Source organism: Lemur catta, chromosome 19 (genome assembly GCF_020740605.2).
Source record: "Lemur catta isolate mLemCat1 chromosome 19, mLemCat1.pri, whole genome shotgun sequence".
Taxonomy (NCBI): Eukaryota; Metazoa; Chordata; class Mammalia; order Primates; family Lemuridae; genus Lemur; species Lemur catta.
Window position 1 is genome coordinate 22,490,272 of NC_059146.1, and position 20,334 is coordinate 22,510,605.

The window sequence follows — 20,334 nt, forward strand, 5'->3', positions numbered from 1 at the left end:
TCAGAAGTATGCGTTGCCTGGGGAGGAGAGGGACCCGAGCCTGGGTTTCTGATTCCCTAGAGGTGGGAGGAGCTGGACTCCAGGGTGTGAGGGAGGAGGATCTGGGGGCCTGGACCCTGGGTCTGAGGGAGGAGGATTTGGGGACCGGGACCCCTGGGTCTGAGGGAGGAGGGGCTGGGGCCGGGACCCCTGGGTCTGAGGGAGGAGGATCTGGGGGCCGGGACCCCTGGGTCTGAGGGAGGAGGATCTGGGGGCCGGGACCCCTGGGTCTGAGGGAGGAGGGGCTGGGGGCCGGGACCCCTGGGTCTGAGGGAGGAGGGGCTGGGGGCTTGGGGCTCCTGCTTCTTGGACTCTTTCCCCTTCCCAGCTCCAGCGGAAGGAACCTTCCTGGTCTGGCAGCCTCTGAGGGGCTCAGTGAGGCACCATGGCGGGATGCCTACTCCCGCCCCTGCAGATCCTCCTGCTGTGCTTAGCCCTGGGAACTGCTGCACAAGGTGAGGGCCTCCCAGTGTCCTCGCTGACCCTCTCCAGGGAGTCCGAGTCAGGGCCCCTCCCTCCTCAAACGGCTTCCAACCTCAGACCCGACTGTTGAGCCGCAGCCCCTCTTCCTGCTCCTGCTGGCTCCAGGGCCTCTGTCCCCTCCAAGCCCTTTCTCCTGTGCTCAGCGTCTCTCCACACCTCTGTGGCTGCCCCAGTTGAGATGTTCCTCCTGGGTGTCTGAGCGGCTCCCTCTGCCTCTCTCCATCCCCAATCTTTCGCTGTCTCTGCATTTCTTCATGCGTCTCTGTCTCTCTCCATCTCCGACTCTGGGAATCCCTGGGTTGTCGCCTACAGCCTTCCCCCAGCACAGGCTACCTACACGTTCCTCCATGTCTCCACGCAGACCAGGGCGACAAGAGCGGGGAGAAGATTATTGGTGGCGTCCCATGTCCAAGAGGCTCCCACCCATGGCAGGTGGCCCTGCTCAGTGGCAGTCAGCTCCACTGTGGCGGCGTGCTGGTCAACCAGTGGTGGGTGCTGACGGCCGCCCACTGCGAGATGAAGTAGGTGCCACCCCAGGGCTGTGCGGGGCGGGGGTGCAGCCGGCACCTCCAGCTCTCTACTGGGGCTCTGTTTGTCTGTCTTTAGGTCTCTGTCCCCCACTCTGGGTCTCTGTTCCCCTCTCTCAGTCACCCCGTCTGTCTCTGAAAGTTCCTCTTTCTCCCAGTGAGTACGTCGTGCACCTCGGTGGTGACAAGCTGGGTGATAGAAAATCCCAGAAAATCAAGGCCTCAAGGTCATACCGCCACCCTGGGTACTCCACGAAGACTCACGAAAATGACCTCATGCTTGTGAAGCTAACTAGACGGGCCAGGCTGTCATCAAGTGTGAAAAGAGTCAACCTGCCCTCCCAGTGCAAGCCCCCTGGGACCATGTGTACCGTCTCTGGCTGGGGCACTACCACAAGCCCGGATGGTAGGTTGCCCCAGCGACCCAGGAGTCCAGGTCCCCAGGCCGCTCCTCCCTCAGACCCAAGAGCCTGTCCCCACAGCCCCTGGGGCACTCAGGCACCATCCTCTCCCCGCCAGTACCCAGGTGTTGCAGGTTGACAGCTCTCCCCTCTCCACCTTGCAGTGACCTTTCCCTCGGAGCTCATGTGCACAGATGTCAGACTCATCTCCTCCAAGGACTGCAAGAAGGTTTACAAGGACTTGCTGGGCAATTCCATGCTGTGTGCTGGCATCCCCAACTCCAAGACCAATGCCTGCAATGTGAGAACCCCCTTCTTCCCGGCCCTGGCTGCCCTGTCTGCTTGCTCTGGGCACAGAGCCTGACCCAGTGACCAGGCACCACTGAGCCTGCCCTCGCCATCCCCCAGGCCTGGCCTCCTCAGCTTTCTCCGCCTAATTCCCCGCCTAGGGCTTAGCAGGGGCTTGTCCAGGGGCTGCCGTGGCCCTGGGATGAGCAGAGAGTTGAGTGGGGGTGGGACCAGCAGAGAGCAAGGGATGCCCTGGCCTCAGACCCCTTAAAACTTTAAGCAGGTACCAAAAAACTCAGGAATTGAAATATATTATATTTTTATGCAATATTTGAAAATAAATTAAAGATTCACGCAAAAAGTCCACAATGAACAAAACATCACAGTTTTAAATAAAGAGCAGATAAGTCTTACTGAATTTTCCTTTTGGCTCAGGCACCAGTGTGGCTCAGCCCAGCACAGCACCGATGCCATCTTTATTTAAAATTGGGATACTGTGTCACCATGGAAGTTTTTCGTATTACATTTGATTTTTTAAAGTATTTCATTGAAGTATTATTATTGCAATTATTGAGATACTGAGATTTTGTGCCCAAAGCTAATGCCACATTCTCTGGACCCTGGTCCTTGTCCGGATCTTGGAGAAAGCACTGTCTCTCCTCCTGCTCCTTGTTACTTCTGCCTAGTCTTTTGTCGTCATCCCCCTCTGTTTCCGAACAAAATCTTCCCACATCTTTTTTTTTTTTTTTTTTGAGACAGAGTTTCACGCTGTTGCCTGACTAGAGAGAGAGTGCCTTGGCATCAGCCTAACTCACAGCAACCTCAAACTCCTGGGCTTAAGCTACCCTCCTGCCTCAGCTTCCCGAGTAGCTGGGACTACAGGTGTGCACCACCACACCCGCTGATTTTTTCTATTTTTAGTAGAGACAGGGTCTTGCGCTTGCTCAGGCTGGTCTTGAACTCCTGAGCTCAAGCGATCCTCCTGCCTCGGCCTCCCAGAGTGCTAGGATTACAGGTGTGAGCCACCGCACCTGGCCCCACATTTTTCTTTATTCCGAATTTCATTTTATGTTATTTCACACTTTTTTCTCTTTGTTCTTTCTCTGTGTTGGGCTGGCTGGTGTTTCTCTCTCTCTCCCTCTCTCATACCTCTTTGCTCACATCTGCACCCTCAGCAATCAGGGGAGGTGGGATGCTGTGAGTTAGGGATGAGGTGATGGGAGAGGGATGCTCATTCTAGAGAAGTGGGGGGCTCCCATTTCTCCCCTTGAGAGGGCGGGCTTCCTGAATGTGCAAACTCTGCTGTAACTCAGAGCCCCACACTCAGAAGGGCCCATGTTTGGTTTAACACACTCCTGTTGCCATCTTGAAATTCTTTTTCTCTTCTTTCTTTTTCTTTTTCCCTTTTCCTTTTTCTTTTTTTGAGATGGAGTCTTGCTGTGTTGCCCAGGCTGGTCTCAGAACTCCTGGCCTCAGGCGATCCTCCTGCCTCAGGCTCAGCTGGGATTACAGCTAGGATTGCAGGAGCACACCATTGCACTGGGCAGTCTTGAAAACCTTAATAATTTTTGAACAAAGATCCCTGAATTTTTATTTTGCACTGGGCCCTTTAAATGATGTAATTGGTCCTGCCCCTGGTTTCCAAGACCGTGGAGTCCTCTTTCCTGCACAAGGTGGCTGCATTCATCCGCGCCCCCCCCCCCCCCCCCCCCGCCCCCGCGGAGACAATGTTCCTTCTCCCACTGGCTTGGAGCAAAGTCCTTCACATTGGAAAGTAAACCGGTGCGCTGATCCTGGAAGCCCTGCCCCTTCTCTGGGATTGGTCCCATTGGCCAGGGCTCAAGCCAATGTCTTCAAAGAACCTGGTTTGTCCTTTGCATGATAGCACTAATTCCTGCTCTCCCACTGGTCCCCCAGAGACAGAGTGTCTTCTCATTGGCTGAGATGGAAGTCCATGGTCTGACAGAACAAAGACTAACAACTGAGGAATGAATAGGGGACTGGGCTGGGCTCAGGGACTTTGCTCTGAAGCCAAAGCTAATTTCCTGCTCTGTTCCTTCCAGGGTGACTCAGGGGGACCATTGATGTGCAAAGGTACCCTGCAAGGTCTGGTGTCCTGGGGAACTTTCCCTTGTGGCCAACCCAATGACCCAGGTGTCTACACTCAAGTCTGCAAGTACACCAAGTGGATAAATGAGACCATGAGAAAGCATCACTAATAAACCACCGAGAGTTAAGTAATCATGCGCTTCAAACAGAAAATTCGCAGAAATAAGAACGTTGATGACTTATAAAGTCATATATGACTTTCCTTTTCTTCAAAGACATATTAAAAGCTCAACAATCAATATGCCCTGTTTGTAAACCAATCAAATTAGCAAGGGCCTAAAACCAAAACAAACGAAGAAATACAAAAACCTCAGTGCTGGTGAAGATTCAGTGAGACCAACACCCTCAAATACTGGGACTGGAAATTCATACAGTCTTTATGGAAAACAGCTTGGCAACATGAACTGAAATCCCCATTCACCGCCTCTGACACAGTAACTAATCCTATGAAGACCCTACTTAAAAAAAAATCCAAAGTGTGGAGCAAGGTCTGAATTTATCACAAAATTATTTATCACAGCAAAAAAACCAAAATGGAAATAACGAACATGTTCCAAAGTATTTGATTGTTTAAATGATAGACCAGTTTGGCACAAGGGTATTATGAACCTATTAAATACTTAGGCAGAACTGTTAGTGTTATGCAAGAATGTTTACTCTATATGCTGTTAAACGACAAAAAGAAGATACAAAATTGAGTATGTGATCCTAGCCATGTAAAATGAAATATCCACAGAATAAAATCTGAAAGGCCATGTCCCAGGTTGTACACGGGGCAGTCATGAGGTATCTCTTTCCTTCCTTGTCTTTCTGTGGATGTGCTTTTATAACCTAGAAAATAAAAGTGGGAAAGCTCTGAAGATTAAGGTCTGAGAGAGGAGACCCTTGAGGGAGGGAGACCAGAAAGGGAAATGTGCCTGGTTTTGAGCCCTGGTCTTGCCTCCCTGCCCAGTGGCACACCTCTCTCCATTTTCCAGGTCTCAGTTTTCCTCATCTATAAAATGGGAGAGACAAGAAAGGAGGGAGAGAGGGAAGATAGGAGAGAGGAGAGGATAAGCCTACTTCCTCAGGGTGGAAAGGGGTGTGAAAGTGTTTCTGAACATCTTGACAGGTGACAAACAGGGAGGGAGGGAGGAGGTTTTCAGAGGGATGGGGATGTCAGGTAGACAGAACACCTGGGTCCCACAAAGGCCTGCCAAAAGTGAGCAATCAGCATCCCAGGTGCCAGAGGAAGGTAGTCACTGAGAACCAGGAAAGGTGGGCTCCTGCTCCCCAGAAAGGCAGGGGGGCCTCTGGGAGGGGAGAGAGATGAGGGAGGAGTCCTCTGTGACTCAGAGCCTAGCTACACCCATCACCTGCCATCAGAGATTCTCTGGGCAGTCACACCTCAGATGCTGCTGATAGAGGGATTCCTCTCCAGCCGGAGACTCACCCCTCTACCTGTCTTTCCTGTTTCTCTCCCAGAATTCCCTCCCCACCAGCATTCTCCAGATAATTCCTCTCCTTATCTCATCCCCCTCCAAATCTCTCCTAACCGTCATATTGCAGAAAATCTGCAGTCACTGATTCTGACTCTCTGCACACAGGAGGATAACACACAAAAAACAGCAGTCCAGGCCCACAGCCCCTCCACCCTAAGACCCAGGGATCCAGGCCCACAGCCCCTCCATCCTCAGACACAGGGGTTCGGGACCCCAGCTCATACTCCCTCAGACCCAGCAGCCCTAACTCCCAGCCCTGTCTGTCTCTGGGCCCATGTCCAGTTTAAAGAACATCAAGTATTTTCAGCCACCCATCCCCACGAGGCTCCATCAACTTGCCCTCTCTCCTGCAAGCCACCCCAAATCAATATTCAATCTAAAACTTAAAAAGGATCAAAACATTGCATTTGCACTAAATCCGCCTGGAGGTCCCTGGCCCTGCCCCTCTGCTCCTCCTACACGAAAGCTACAGGTGGATTGGTTTGCAGTGACTGAGATGGGACTCACGTGGAATTTTTAAAAAGTAACTTCATTCTTCTTTAGGCAGACAGCACAGTGTAGTTGTTAATGCACTGGCTCTGGAATCTGGTTTCTTGGATTCAAATCCCAGTTTTGGCCCCTACAAGCTGTTTGCCTTTGAGTGCATTCCTTCCCCCATCCCTGTTCCTTCATCCTTGAAGTGGGAGAAAGAGCATCTATGTCACATGGCCATCATGAAGCTTAATTAAGTGAAGGTACAGAATGTGCTCGAATGTCGTCTGGCACAGCGTAAGCCTTCAGTAGGTGTTGGTTTTTATCGTTTATGAATTCTAGGACTTTTTCCTGCTTACGATCGCGTGAGGTTTCCCTATAAAACAATTTCTTCATGGAATGCTTTTGCTGAGCAAGTCAGTTTGGAGAAAAATATCACATAAATGAGCATCCCTGGCATACGTGGATGGCAAAACCACAAAGGTCACCGGAGAATGGGTAGAGTTAGGGACGTCATCCTCTCCCTTAGAAGTTCCTTCACTCCCTACTGCCAACCACCTCCCTTCTTTCCCCAAGTGGCTCCCAACAATTCCTCCCACGTTCACCCACCCAATATTGCCATAAGTGGCATCACCAAGAGCTGGGTCACATCCACTGCCATGTTTGAAGTTGAGTTCCAACTCAGGCTCCACCATTGCCTGGGCATTTGACATTGAGCAATTAATTAACTCCTCCACTCTGAGCCTCAGTTTTCTTATCTGTAAAATGGGAGTGGATATAATGAAATCATTTAGTCATTTGGTCAACATTTCCTAAGGCAGGGGCAGGGAACCTTTTCCTGCTGGAAGGCCACATTAATTTAGCTGTCATCAAATAAGGCCACATATGAGAAACTCCAATTAGATAATACTTAAAAATGTACATTGTATTGTAAAAAGTCTAATGGCTACATACTTAACAATTTCAAAAAAATGAAAACTGTTAATTTTAAAGTTAACTAACCTTTTTTTTTTTTTTTTTGAGACAGAGTCTCACTCCGTTGTCCTGGCTAGAGTGTCATGCTGTCAGCCTAGCTCACAGCAACCTCAAACACCTGGGCTCAAGCGATCCTCCTGCCTCAGCCTCCCGAATAGCTGGGACTACAGGTATGTGCCACCATGCCAGGCTAATTTTTTCTGTATATTTTTAGTTGTCCAACTAATTTCTTTCTATTTGTTCTAGTAGAGATGGGGTCTTGCTCTTGCTTAGGCTGGTCTCGAACTCTTGAGCTCAAATGATCTGCCTGCCTTGGCCTCCCAGAGTGCCAGGATTACAGGCGTGAGCCACCACGCCAGCCTAACTAACCTTTTAATGACTTTGTGTCTGCTCTTTGTTGGAAAGCATTTGCATATGTGGTTGCAGCATGGAAGTCCACAGTTTCAGCTGATCCTCTAGATGAGTATCAGCCATATTTGTGGCCTTAAGGGCATCTTGATTTGGGTTAGGTAGGAGAGTGTGTTAATAGATTCACATCAATAAGTGATTGAAAAGCAAGAAAGCATTTTTTGGGCATATTGCCAAAGGCATGGGTATTCTACTGCACTTTTCCATATTTCAATTGGATCTTTCTTAGCATCAATGACTTTAAAAATGTCATCTACTGAGTTCTCAATCAATTCCATCTGTACTTCTTTAGGTGCCTTGGTGACATCAACCAGGTGAGGCTGAAATGCTGATTTGAGTGTGATGTCAAGATTCTCAAAGTCAGTGGAACTTTCATTATGTTCTCCAATTAATTGTCTATAACAGCTGCGTATTCTTCAAATGATTTGCATATATCATCCTGGTCATCAATGACCTTTACTAACTGGGGAAAATGTTCATCCAAAATTTCTTTTTGAAGAAGTGGTTTGAAAAAAAAGATGTCTTTTTACAAAATGCTTGGATTTTTTGCCTCATATCATATATAGATTTAGTTTTACCTTGCAAAGAAATATTCAGGTTGTTTTGATTTGACATGACATCACACAGAAATGCTGCATTCCTATAGAAATCTTCTTTCCATAATTCATGTTGCTGATTCTGATCATCATAAAATTTAACTATCTGTTCTCCCAGAGAGAAAATTTTGGCTAACACTTGTCCCTGCGATAGCCAACGCACTTTATAATGATACCACAAATCCACACTGAATACCTCATAGTTCAACTTTAGCATGTTATGAAACTGATGATGCCATGTTGCATTTGCACAAATACTGTTAACAATACTTATAACTTGTTACAAAATGTCACTTAACATAATAGCTTTAGCACAGAGATTTTGCTGATGCAAGACACAATGAAAAGAAATGAGAGCATCTGGATCTGTTAATAGTTTTTTTTTTATCTGTGCAACAAACCCTTCATATTTTCCTGTCATAGGAGGTGCACCATCTGTACATACACTCACTAAATTTACCAAATTCGGTCCAACTTCATGACATGTATCTTGAAAGTCATTGAAGATATCTACTCCCGCTGTTCTGTTTGCAAGAATGCCCAAAGTGGGTAACTCTTCATAGCAAAGAAAATCTTCTGTCACGACTCGAATGAAGTATAAAACCCGTGCTGAGTCAGTAGGATCAGTTGATTCATCCCAAGTGATCAAATAATGTATATTTTCCTTTTGAAGTATTGCATGAAGTCATGAAGTTGTTCTGTTAAGTTGAAGGCTAATTCATGCTGCTGATCAGTTATGGTTCACCTTGAAAGAGGCAGTTGTTTGTACTTTGAAACGTTATCGGGGTCTAAGCATCCTACAACTTTGACATGCATTCTTTCACAATTTCTTGCATCACTGAATGGCTTCCCTTTTTCCGAAGTATATGAGCTTCTTTTTAAGTTGCTTCAGTGGCATTATTTCCCAGTCTTATTGCTGCTCGAAAGAATTGTCTTTGCTTTTGCTTTTCATCTTTTCATTTCTGCAATACAACCTTTCATGCCTCTTTCTCTAATTTAAAATATTTGTGGTCCTTATGAATGTTAAAATGTTGATGAGTATTAAATTTCTTTAATGTTGATATTGCAGTATCACAAAGCAAGAAAATCATCTTATCCTTAGCAGAAACAAGACAATATTGCAATTCCCAGCCCTCATTAAGAAAATCTGTTTTTTTTCCTTCAGTGTTCTCTTGGTCTTCTTTGATGTGATGGGCTGTTAAGCAGACAGAATTAAAAAATACGGTGGAGCATGCAACTGTTCACAAATTCCATTTCAAACACAGACGAAGTGCAATGTTGTCATAGCAGACTGGCATACTTGACCCCCACAAACTCTGGCCAACAGCCTGGTGTGGTAGTGGCACCAGTCAGGTGGGGGAAGTTAGAACTAAATCATGAGTGAAGCAGCCATCAGTTTAGCCAAGGGCTTACTAATGTTCTAATTGTGCCAGTCAATCTAGGAGGATTATTTCATTGAAACTTATTTTATTCTTTGGTATTTTACACACATTCATTTTGAAATATAATAAAAATATAAAAGATGAACAAAAAATGTATTAATAAAAATGGAGGCATTCGTTCTGTAAAATTTGGATTCAATCAAAAGGCTGCACTTAAGGACCTAGAAGGCTATATGTGGCCTTAAGGCTGCAGGTTCCCCTCCCCTATCCTGAGACCTCCTCTGGGCCAGGTCCTGTGTGGATACGAGGGACACAGGGGTGAGTCAGCCCAGGTGCCTGCTCTCAAGGATCTCACAGTCCAGCAGGAGAGGGGGATGTCAATCAAGGTGTCCCTGGTCCAGGGTCAATTACGGGAGGCACCTGCTGTGGGAACCTACGTGAGAGAGTGACTAATCCAACCGCAGCAGGTGGAGGTTGTTGGGTGGTGTTCTGGGAAGTCTTCCTGGAGGAGGTGATGTCCAAGCAAAGACTTGAAAGACAAGTTGTTGTTGCCAGGAAAAGGTTTGAAAGGCATTCTAAGAAGAGGGAATAGCATGAGAGAAGGCCCAGAGGCCAGAGGGCATAGCACGGTTCAGGAAAACCTGGCATTATTTTGAAAGCTGGAGCACACACAGAGGAGTAGGCAGAGCTACTTCTGCAGCAGGCAGAATTGGGGCTCAAAACAGAACTTACCTTGAATTAGGAAATAATAAACTACATTTTTACATACCTGGCTGTGCGGATTGAAGTCCTACTTGCTGTGTGTTGGTTTTCATCCAGGACTGGAGATGTCACACGTTGCGTGTGTGTGCTCCATGACCTCAGTACAAACCTGGAACTAGAACAGTCATCTGAGGGGTGGCTTTATACAGTGTGCAGCATGGTGGCTGCTCAAGGCTCTTGATGGCTCAAAATGAGTTCCAACTGAGACGTGCTGTAGGCATGAACGACACACGGAAACTCCAACACTCGGTATGCCAAAACATAAGAAGGCAAACGATCTTATTACTAATTTTCTTATTTTGATTTCATATGATAATATTTTGGATAGATTGAGTTAAACAAAGTATTAGAACTAACCCCTCTTTTTTCTTTTTCAGATTTTTAATTGAATTGAATCAAATTGCATGTATTTCTGAGGTACACCATGATGTTTGACATATGTATGTATATATTATGGAATGTCTAAACCAAGCTATTTTACATATGCTTGCCTCACATACTTGTTTTTTGGTGGTAAGGACACTTAAAATCTTTTTGCTTTCTTGTAAAAAAAAATTGTGGCTACTAGAAAATGTTAACGCACATGCGTGCTGGGGGGAGTGGGTTAAATGTGAAGAGGGGGCAAGCAGTGCAGAGAGTATGTCGAATACCAAATTGGTCTTCATGGAGGGGGAACTGAGCAATCAATGCAAGAAAATGAAATAGCCCAAGCAGGTGTTAAGGCCGACTTTGTTCCCAGCCCTTGTCTCATAGCACAACGACCCCCTCGCAAGCCTCCATGACTCGCCCCAACCCTCCATCTTCCATCTCACCCCCATGCCCTGCTTCACTGCGCCCTTCCTCCTGTCCCTCCCCTGGCCACACACGCCCACACCCTCCAGCCCACACCAACCAACGCCTGCTGTTTCCCACAAGGGCCAGGGGTTCTCATACCTTCTCCTCCTGCCCCACCTCTGACGCGGCTTTCCAGGCCCAAGTTCAAAGGCACCTCCCCAGATCTGCCCGATCCCTCTGCAGCTTCCCGGCACCCCCATGTCTCATCCTAGCCCCGTGTGGCTCCCATTCGCTCTCGGATTCCAGCTTATCTCCACGTCTCTCCCGGTGCATCCTGATCTCAGGGATAAGCTCTCAGTTCCTCCTGCACCCCGCTGGCTTCCGGGGGCTCCCAGAGCCTGCCTCCCCTCCCTGCACACGCGCGCGCGCGCACACACACACACACACACACACAGAGGTGCTTGCAGGAGAAGTCTAGGGGCAGAGGACAAGACCCGGGAGCAGACAAGCAGGAGTCAGAGCATCAGGGGGAACGAGAGGGAGATAGACAGGGACACGGAGCCCCCCAAACACACGGAGCGAGAGACCGCAGAGGTGGGCAGATAGGACAGTCAAGAGTCCTGAAATATCCAGGCAGGGCCAGGTGGGCTGTTAAACGGCTGCGACAGCGCTGATCACAGGGACAAAAGGAAGCTATTGATGCAGCTGCCGCCTGCCTGGAAGAGGTTGGGAAACGGAGCTGCTGGGAGCATGGCACTGGGTGCTGGGGGCGGACAAAGGCCGATTGTTTCAGGGCCCTTTCCCCATAGCGCCTGGGCCCACTCCCCAGCCTGGGGCAGGGGTGGGGGCCAGTTTGGTGACACATGCTCTCATTAGCTGGCTGGCTTGCTCTCTCCTGGGGACATAGAGGTCGTCAGCACACACAGAGGGACACACGGGCAGGTTTGTGAGTCACCCCAACCCCACTGAACCTGGGCGGGCTGGTTCCCAAAGCCTGAGCGCTCCACAGCTAGGAGTGAAGGCCTGCCGGTCCCTGAGTGCTCACAGGGAGAAGTTGGGGGATGTGGGGAGGCTGGGGCACTATTAGCTGGCCCCAGAGGCTGGCATTTCAGGCCTGAGACACTGTCTTTCTCAAGGACCTAGAAACCTAAGAACTGAGGAGAGCAAGCTCTTATCTTCCTCTCCCAGACCCAGGCCCCAGCCCCTCCTCCCTCAGACCCAGGGGTCCGGGCCCCCAAACCCTCCTCCCTCAGACCCAGGGGTCCAGGCCCCCAGCCCCTCCTCCCTCAGACCCAGGGGTCCAGGCCCCCAGCCCCCTCCTCCCCCAGACCCAGTGGTCCAGGCCCCCAGCCCCTCCTCCCTCAGATGCAAGAGTCCAGGCCCCCACTGCACTCGGGGACCCGTGCGCCCCTCCCTGGGATTCAGGTCAGGGGTCATGGGGAGGTGGGGGCAGGAGGAATGTGTGTGGGAGGCCCGAGTGAGGCGGAAAGGGGCGGGGCCGGCCTCCAGGCTCGGGGACCTGGGGAGACAGGGGTTAAAAGGAAGCTCCCGGAGCATCTGGGGGCAGAACCTTCCTCTGCAGGGAGGCCAGGGAGCCGGGGTGTCTGTCTGGCAGTCCCTACAGCCCGGGGTCCTGATGCCCCTTGTCTTCTGCCGGCTGCTCTGCTGCTGCTCTCGAGGCCTCCGCTCCTGCAGCTGCCTGCGTTTCTGACTCTGCCTCCCTGTCTCGGAGCTGTCCTTCCCCAACCCCGCCGCAGGCAGCGGCCTTCAGCAAGTAAGATCGCGGGCATCCCAGAACCTGCAGGTGGGGGTGGGTGACAAGGCAGGTGCAGGGCCGCGGTGCAGAGGAAAAGCCCCGGAGAGAGGAAGGGCATTGCCTCCCCCCGTCTTGTCACTAGGGAAGCAAATAAAAAGATTTAATCAGCATCTACTGTGGGTCACCAGACCGATAGGCATAGTTCCGGATTTTCGTTGGCATCAGCCTTCTTACGACCCTCTGAGGCGGTGGGGAAACAAGAACTCTGGAGGCTGGATGGGAAGGGCCAGAGTCAAGGTCAGGGAGGAAGGAGAGGAAGAGGAGGAAAGGGCAGAGTCCGAGGCACCGACTAATGGGCATGTGGCTTCCCTCTCAGGAGCGTCATGAAGAAGCTGATCGCCGCGCTGGTCCTGGTCGCTGCAGGTGGGGGCGATGGCATGTCGAAGTGGGGGGCGGTTTGCGACGGGGGTTGGGCCAATTGATGGGGAAGAGGCTGGAATTGGGGAGGGGGATACGTGTTGGTAGGGGGTGGGTGGCTTTGAAAAGAGGAAGAGGCTAGGGACTAAGTTAAAGGTGGAGGAGGCAGATGGCGAAGGTGGCGGGAGGTGGGTTTGAAGATAATAAGAGTTTAGGGGCGGGTTTGGTTTGGGGATGAGGATCCAGGTGGAGAAGAGGTCAGAGGTGGGTTTGAAAATTGGGGAGAGGCTGGGGATGGGGTTGGGTTTGGGATGGGGACGGGGTAAGTTTGGGAGTAAGAATGGAGACGATCGATTGTGACTGTCATTCACCTTGGGGGATGCGCCTGGCGTGTCTCCCTCAGCCTGGGCAGAGGAGCAGAACAAGGTGGTGCATGGCGGGCCGTGCGAGACTTCTCACCCCTACCAAGCTGCCCTCTACACCTCGGGCCACTTGCTCTGTGGCGGGGTTCTCATCCACCCACTGTGGATCCTCACAGCTGCCCACTGCAAAAAACCGTAAGTCCACACCATGAGTGAGAGCTAATGCAATTAGATTCTGAGGCCGTGCAAAAACCAGGTTCATCTGGCCAATATTTAATTGAGTACTAAATACGTGCCAAGCCCTAAGGATATAGCAGTGGGGGCAAAAAAGCAAAATTGCTATTTTCATGGACTTGCCTTCTAATGGGGCAATAGGAGCATGATGGGAGTGTTTGGGTTTAATTCTCAGTACAGTAGGAAGCCGTGGACAGTTTTGATCAGGAAGGAGCATGATCTGATTCACATTGTCAAGGGCATGGAGGTTGCTGCTGTCATCTAACGACATAACAGGGTGGCTTGGACCAGGGAGGTGGCAGTGGGGATGGAGGGACGCTGAACACCTTGGGCCGTATTTTGAGACTGAGCCAGCAGGACTTGACAACGAGGAATAGGAAGGAAAGAGAAGAAAAGCAGGGGTGACCTCCAGGTATTTGTCTTGAAGAACTGGGTGTTTGGTCGTGTCTTCCTCTGAGTCGGGGGAGAGGCTGAGTGTGGGGAGGGAAGCATTTGCCATTTCATTTTAGCCACAGTGAGTCTGAGATACCTGGGAGATGTCCAAGCAGGGATGCCGAGTAGGCCTCTGCAGAGGGGAGGTCGGAGCTGGAGGTAAAAATGAGGGCACTGTCAGGAAATAGGCGGCATTTAAAGCCAAGGGATACAATGGGATCATTCAAAAAGAGGGCATGGGTAGAAGAGCATGGAGGGCCCAGGACTAACCTCTGGGGCACTAACAATCACTCGTTAGATTGATGATGACAGCTGCCATGTGTTCCTTGCTAACTTCAGGCCAGGTGCAAAGGGAAAAAACAGTTTATATTCCTTTTCTGGAATCCCCACAACAAGGGACCCTTGGCACCATTTTGCAGGTGATGAAACTGAGGCTCAGAAATAGCAAGTGACAACTTAAGGATCTGGAAACCAATAGGTACCACTCCTTCCTGTGGGGGAATGGGCCTTGTCATGCAGGGTTATGGACTCAAAGACCCCTGGGGGGGGGCTCCCCCAGGCTCAGAGAAACCTGGGATCACTCCCACCATCATCATTGGTTCATGCACATTGACCAAGAGCACCTAGTAAGTGCCAGATATAAGCTGGGCGGTGGAGATTCAGCAGGGGATGAGAGACACACTGGCCCTGTCCTTGGGAACACAAGGGCAGAAAGGTGCAGACAGACAGTTCTTTAAGAAACAAACCCTCAAAAGCCCATATAATTATAAACAACCTTAAGTCTATTACAAGTTACCCTAAGGAAAAGAATAGGGGTACTTACTTTAGATGGGGGAGGGGCGGGAAGGACTTTTTGCTGAGATAAATTTCAAGCTGAGGCATGAGAAATGAGAAATCGTAGCCAAATGGAGGAGGGGAAGAGCACTCAGGGCAGAGGAAATATGAGTCCAGAACAGTCTTCAGCATTCTAAGAAAAGAAAGTTACCAGTTCACTGCAGGGCAGAAGATGGTGGGGAATAAGGTTGGAAAGTGGCCAAATCACATCGGGGCTCTTATGCTAGGCTGAGAAGCCTGAGTTTTACTCTGAGGACAATGGGCAGCCATGGGAGACTTCTGAGCAAGGGAGTGACTCTTTGATTTGTTTCAGAAATATGTATTAAATACATATCGGATACTGGGTGGGGCACTGGGGACACTGTATCTTAACAGAACAAAACTCCTCATAGTGAGCAGCTGCACTAATTGGATAGCCACCAGCCACACATGACTAATTAAATTAAAATTAATAAAATGAAAAATTTGTGAGCCACATTCCAAGTGCTGTGGCTGGTAGCTACCCTACTGGACAGTGCAGATAGAGAACATGCCCTCATGGCAGAGAGTTTTAGTGGACAGCCCTGCTGCTATAGAGGGAGAAACAATAAAATGAGTAAATATTTAACAATAAATATATAATAAGTCAGATGAGGATACATTCTCTGGTGGGAAAAAAAGCAGAGGAGGGAGATGGGAATTGCCCATTGGGGAGGGTATTTGCATTTTAATTGGGTAGCCAGGGAAGGCTTCACTGAGAAGGTGATGTTTCAAGGAGGTGAGGGAGTGAGCTATGCAGATACCTGGGGGACAAAGTTGCTGACAGAGAGAACAGCCGTGCAAAGGCCCTGGGGTGAGAAGACAAGGAAGACAGTGTGGCTCGAACAGAGGGGGAGAAAAGGGGAGAGTGGGAGGAGGTGATGTCTCAGAGGTAATGGGCAGAGCCTGCAGGACCTCGTGGGCCATGGTGAGAGCATCAGCCTTTGTTCTGAGTGAGATGGGGGTCGTAGAAAGGGTCTGAGCAGAGGAAGCACAGGACCAACTTATGTTGGCGAAATATCTCTGGCTGCTTTGTGGAGGATGTAGCATAGGGGAGCACAGGCAGAGCAGGGAGTCCAGTGAGGAGGCTACTGCTCTAGTCCAGGTAAGAGCTGATGGCTGCTCAAACGAAGGTGGTAGCACTGGGGGAGGTGAGAAGTGGCCAGATTCTGGATAAACTTTGGAGAGCCAAAAAGATTTCTGGAGAGTATAGATGTGGGGCATGAAATAAAGAATCAAGAACAGCCCCCAAGGTTATTTTGAAAGGATGGAATTGGCCCTTACTGAGCTGGGGAAGACTGTGGGAGGAGCAGGCTGGATGACTCGTGAGTCCCCAGCCCTCTCTGAAGCCTCAGCTGTAACTCAAGGGCTCCAGGTGAGACCCAGCCCTCTTCCTTCCCAGGAACCTTCAAGTCTACCTGGGAAAGCACAACCTTCGGCAAAGGGAGAGTTCTCAGGAGCAGAGCTCTGTTGTCCGGGCTGTGACCCACCCTGGCTATGATGCGGCCACCCATGACCAGGACATCATGCTGTTGCGCCTGGCGCACCCTGCCAAGCTCTCTGAACACATCCAGCCCCTTCTCCTGGAGAAGGACTGCTCTGCCAACCACACCAGCTGCCACATCCTGGGCTGGGGCAAGACGGCAGACGGTCAGTAGGAAGAGGATGGAGGGGGAGGTGGACCAGAGGGTGAAGGTGGGACAACAGGTGATGGGCCGTGGGATGGGCTAATCGTGAGGACCAGTGTATCACTGGGTGAAAAGTCAACAGGGAGGGAGGAAAATTCGGGATTTGGACCAATACATGAACAGCCAGTGGAGAAAGCAGACCAGTGGGTGAATGACATTGGTCAGGGGCAGGTTAGTGGTCAAAGGGACCCGTCAGGACACACTGGGAAACAAGAAGAGATAATGCAGGAAGAAATAATGGAAGAGGAAAGACCAACAGAGCAGGGAGCCAACTGCAGGCCTGGACTGAGAGAGCAAAGGGGGCAGCATTAATGGAAGAGGGACCAAGTGGGAAAGGGTCAAGAAGAGAAATGGGTCAGAGGAAGAAATGGGTCTAATAGATGAGCCAGAACTATTGGAGGTGGGCCTGAGAGTGAAGGACCAATAAGAAAGATGGACCATTGGATGAAGGGTCAATAGGAAGGGAGACCAATGGGTGAAGGTGGGGCCAGTTAGAAAAGGACCAATGAGGGAGGTGGACCGTTGGATGAAGGGCCAATAGGGAAAGCCAATGGAAGAGGGTGAGGTTAGTTAGGAAAGTACCAATGATCAAGGGGTGACCAATCAGGATTATTAATGGGCAAGAAGGGATGGATTATTGAGCAGAAAGGGTACAACAAAGGAGGGACTAATAGAGGAAGAAAGTACTAGAGGTCAACCGGAACTACTGAAGAAGGTGGGACCAGTGGAAGAGAGACAAGTGGAGGCCACACTTAAGTGAAAGGGGAAACCAATAGGAAATGAGGACTCGTGGAGAAAAGACAATTAATGAGGAAGGCAGGCCAATGGGAGGGAAGAATGATGGGAAGAAGGGCCAATCAGGAGGCAGGGACAGTGGAAATGGGTTCTAAGAATGAGACAGACAGGAAGAGGGAAATCAGTGGGAAATAGGAACCAATAGGGGCTAGAGGACTTACAGGGGTTGGTGGATGGCTGGGGAGGATGTGGGAAGGGTGGTGGCATGAGCCTGGCCCTCTCTTCCTTGGCAGGTGATTTCCCTGACACCATCCAGTGTGCATACATCCACCTGGTGCCCCGTGAGGAGTGTGAGCGTGCCTACCCCGGCCAGATCACCCAAAACATGGTGTGCGCCGGGGATGAGAAGCACGGGAAGGACTCCTGCCAGGTGAGGCAGCCAGGACCTGCCAGTTACACAGCCAAGGACAGAGATGCAAACACACAGCCAGAGACAGGAAGAGAAAGACATAGCTCGAATGAAAGCTTTACAGAAACAGACAGAGACAAGCTGGGAGAGGCAGGAAAATGGAGAGAGACTCAGTCAATACACAGAGACACCATCAGGGATATGCAGAAATATAAAGACACAAACAGCAGAGACAGGAACTGCAGAGACAAAGATGGAGATGGAGAGATCAAGAATCAGAGAGATGCAGTGAAGAGGCAGATGGTGTGAGGGGACTGTCCTTCCTCAGACAGAGCCCCCTTGAGTCCTCCTTGGAAATGACCAAGTTCTAGAGGAGGGGGACCCTCGCTGGAGAGAGAGAGGGCTCCATTCTCACACCCAAATGCTATTTTTTTTTCATATTTTTTCATGTCTAGCAGGTTTTCCAGTCAGAAAACATGCTAGACAAATTCTAAAAGAGCTTTACTACTCCAGAAACTTTTAGCTTGAGTTTCCCTCACTGTCATCCATCCAGTCTCTCCTCTTTATGCCAAAATGACTTGAAGGCATTGAAGGACATGCAGCAACCAGCCAAGAGGGAGAGAGACAGAGACAGAGAAAGTGATACACAAAGAGTTGGAAGCAAAGAAAGGGCAGGCAAGACTGTCCTCAGGACAAGAGGTGCAAAGGTGTCCCTGAGCAAAACAATGGGAGGCTCATCTCTCCCTAGGGCTCTGTCTTCCCCACCTCTCTCTGCCTTCTATTATTTTATGTCTCTTCCTCTCTCCCTCTGCATCTCTGCCTCTATCCACACCTCTCAGTCTCTCTCTTTTTTTTTTTCTGAGACACGGTCTCATTCTGTTGCCAGGCTGGAGTGCAGTGGCATCATCATAGCCCACAGCAGCCTCCAACTCCTGGGCTCAAGCGATCCTCCTACCTCAGCCCCCTTAGCAGCTGAGAGTGCTACCACACCCCCGCTAATTTTTCTACTTTTTGTAGAGCTGGGGTCTTGTTATGTTGCCCAGGCTGGTCTCAAACTTCTGGCCTCAAGTGATCCTCCTGCTTTGGCCTCCCAAAGTGCTAGGATTATAGGCATGAGCCAGGCCTCGGTCTCCATTTTTTGTGATCCACAGCAAGCTGGAGTGTTAGTCTCCATTCTTAACCTTTACTTTTGCTCGCTCTCTCTCTTTTTTTTTTCTCTATGCTTTTCTAGATCGTGATGTTCCTATTTCTGTTTCTCCATCTTTGGGCCTCCTTTGGTCTCTCTCCATCTTTCTCCGTCTGTGTCTTCATGTGCATCTCATGATCTGTCTGTCTCTCTGTCAGTCTCTCTCTCTGTCCCTGAGTCTTTCTCTCCATCTCTGAATCTGCGTGTCTCTATATTTCCCTCTCTGCATGTCTCTGTGTCTCTTTCTCTCTGTCTCTGTCTCTCCCTCTCTCTCTCTCTGTGGGTTTCTGTATCTGACTTCCTCCCTCTTTCCTACAGGGCGACTCTGGGGGTCCACTGGTATGTGGAGACCGCCTACGAGGCATTGTATCATGGGGCAACGTCCCCTGTGGTTCAAAGGAGAAGCCAGGAGTCTACACCAACGTCTGTAGATACAACAATTGGATCCGGAAAACCATTCAGGCCAACCGACCCTGACTTGTGGCATCCAACTCTTGGCCTACGACCCCACTGGCTGGCTCCAGAACATTCCCACCAAGACCTTGCCTTCCCTCCCCACCTGCCCAGATCTGACCCTGATGCTTAATAAAGGCAGTGACACAAGAGCACAAATTCCCCCTGATTTCACCCAGCCCCATCCCTGCATGGCTGGGGTGAGTGAGGACATAGGCTAAGCTCTTCCCCTACCACTAAGAGAACACAGGAAAATCCCTTCTAAGCATCTCCCCCCCCGATTATTCCAAGGGTTTGTTTTCTTCCTACAGAGAAGTGGCCACAAGTCTGGAATTCCAGCTCTGCCACTTGCTACCCACGTGCCCCTAGGAAGTAACTTCCTTCACCACGTAGATTTTCTTATCTATAAAATTAGGATAATGATAATATATTCCTCATAAGGCAGTGGCTGTTGGGAGGACTCAAGTTTCTGAATGTGTGAAATATGTAGAACAGCGCCTAGCCCACTGCGTGCTCAATAAAGAGTGGATTTTATTATGAGTGGTGCTTTTCTGCTTTGATCCCACTTCTGTCTCCCTGAAACCCAGATATTCTCAGTTCTCCTTTAACAGCCCTGTTTGATTTTTTCCTCCCCTCTAGGAAGGAAGCCTTGTGCTAGCCCTCAGAAAGGAGTTCTCTCCTAAACTCCCTTTGCAGCAGCAAAAGCAGGGAGGTGAGAGAGTAGGGACACCACTGTATGTGGATAAGGATGACGGGTGAAGATGGCAGGGGACAGATCCTGACAGTCCTCGGATGCCAACTTGAAAGGCTAGGACTTTCTCTTGAGGGCAATTGGGAGCCCTGGAAGGGTTGTGAGCAGGAGCAGCACTGGGGCCAGGTACAGGGCACACCAGGGGGGAAAGACTAGAAACTGGGGGCCAAAGAGAAGGTTGAAGCGGGGATGCCGGGTTGAGCTGGGGCTGGGACTGGGAGGCCTGGAGAAGGGAGACTGGATCTGAGTCACCATAGACAGAAGTTCAGGTGATGGCATTCTCATAGAGGAAATGACAGGTAGAAAGGCCTGGGGGTGTGAGAACACCTGCAAATCGTCCCGGGTGGTGGAAGTTGGGGTTTG

The 20,334-nt window shown here is 50.0% G+C and overlaps 2 protein-coding genes and 1 pseudogene across 2 annotated transcripts; 2 read left to right on the forward strand and 1 right to left on the reverse strand.

The window, feature by feature from the left end:
- Positions 1 to 424: 424 nt before the first annotated feature.
- On the forward strand, positions 425 to 3,957 carry KLK7 (kallikrein related peptidase 7). The gene is made up of 5 exons (XM_045531838.1): positions 425 to 494; positions 884 to 1,043; positions 1,208 to 1,455; positions 1,615 to 1,751; positions 3,802 to 3,957. Exons 1-5 carry the CDS (start codon positions 425 to 427, stop codon positions 3,955 to 3,957), a joined length of 771 nt encoding a protein of 256 aa, XP_045387794.1.
- Positions 3,958 to 12,835: 8,878 nt separating this feature from the next.
- Positions 12,836 to 19,437, forward strand: KLK6 (kallikrein related peptidase 6). Its single transcript, XM_045531027.1, has 5 exons — positions 12,836 to 12,875; positions 13,273 to 13,426; positions 16,152 to 16,399; positions 17,466 to 17,602; positions 19,086 to 19,437. Exons 1-5 carry the CDS (start codon positions 12,836 to 12,838, stop codon positions 19,242 to 19,244), a joined length of 738 nt encoding a protein of 245 aa, XP_045386983.1. The 3' UTR covers positions 19,245 to 19,437.
- Positions 18,036 to 18,091, reverse strand: LOC123624890 (annotated as a pseudogene).
- Positions 19,438 to 20,334: the final 897 nt, after the last annotated feature.

Bases quoted from the DNA above. Each gene is read 5' to 3' on its own strand.
- KLK6 (XM_045531027.1), top strand. From the start codon at position 12,836: ATGAAGAAGCTGATCGCCGCGCTGGTCCTGGTCGCTGCAG. The intron at 12,876-13,272 runs GTGGGGGCGATG...TGTCTCCCTCAG, and splicing joins GCTGGTCCTGGTCGCTGCAG to CCTGGGCAGAGGAGCAGAAC. The intron at 16,400-17,465 runs GTCAGTAGGAAG...CTTCCTTGGCAG, and splicing joins CTGGGGCAAGACGGCAGACG to GTGATTTCCCTGACACCATC.
- KLK7 (XM_045531838.1), top strand. From the start codon at position 425: ATGGCGGGATGCCTACTCCCGCCCCTGCAGATCCTCCTGCTGTGCTTA. The intron at 1,456-1,614 runs GTAGGTTGCCCC...TCCACCTTGCAG, and splicing joins CACTACCACAAGCCCGGATG to TGACCTTTCCCTCGGAGCTC. The intron at 1,752-3,801 runs GTGAGAACCCCC...TGTTCCTTCCAG, and splicing joins CCAAGACCAATGCCTGCAAT to GGTGACTCAGGGGGACCATT.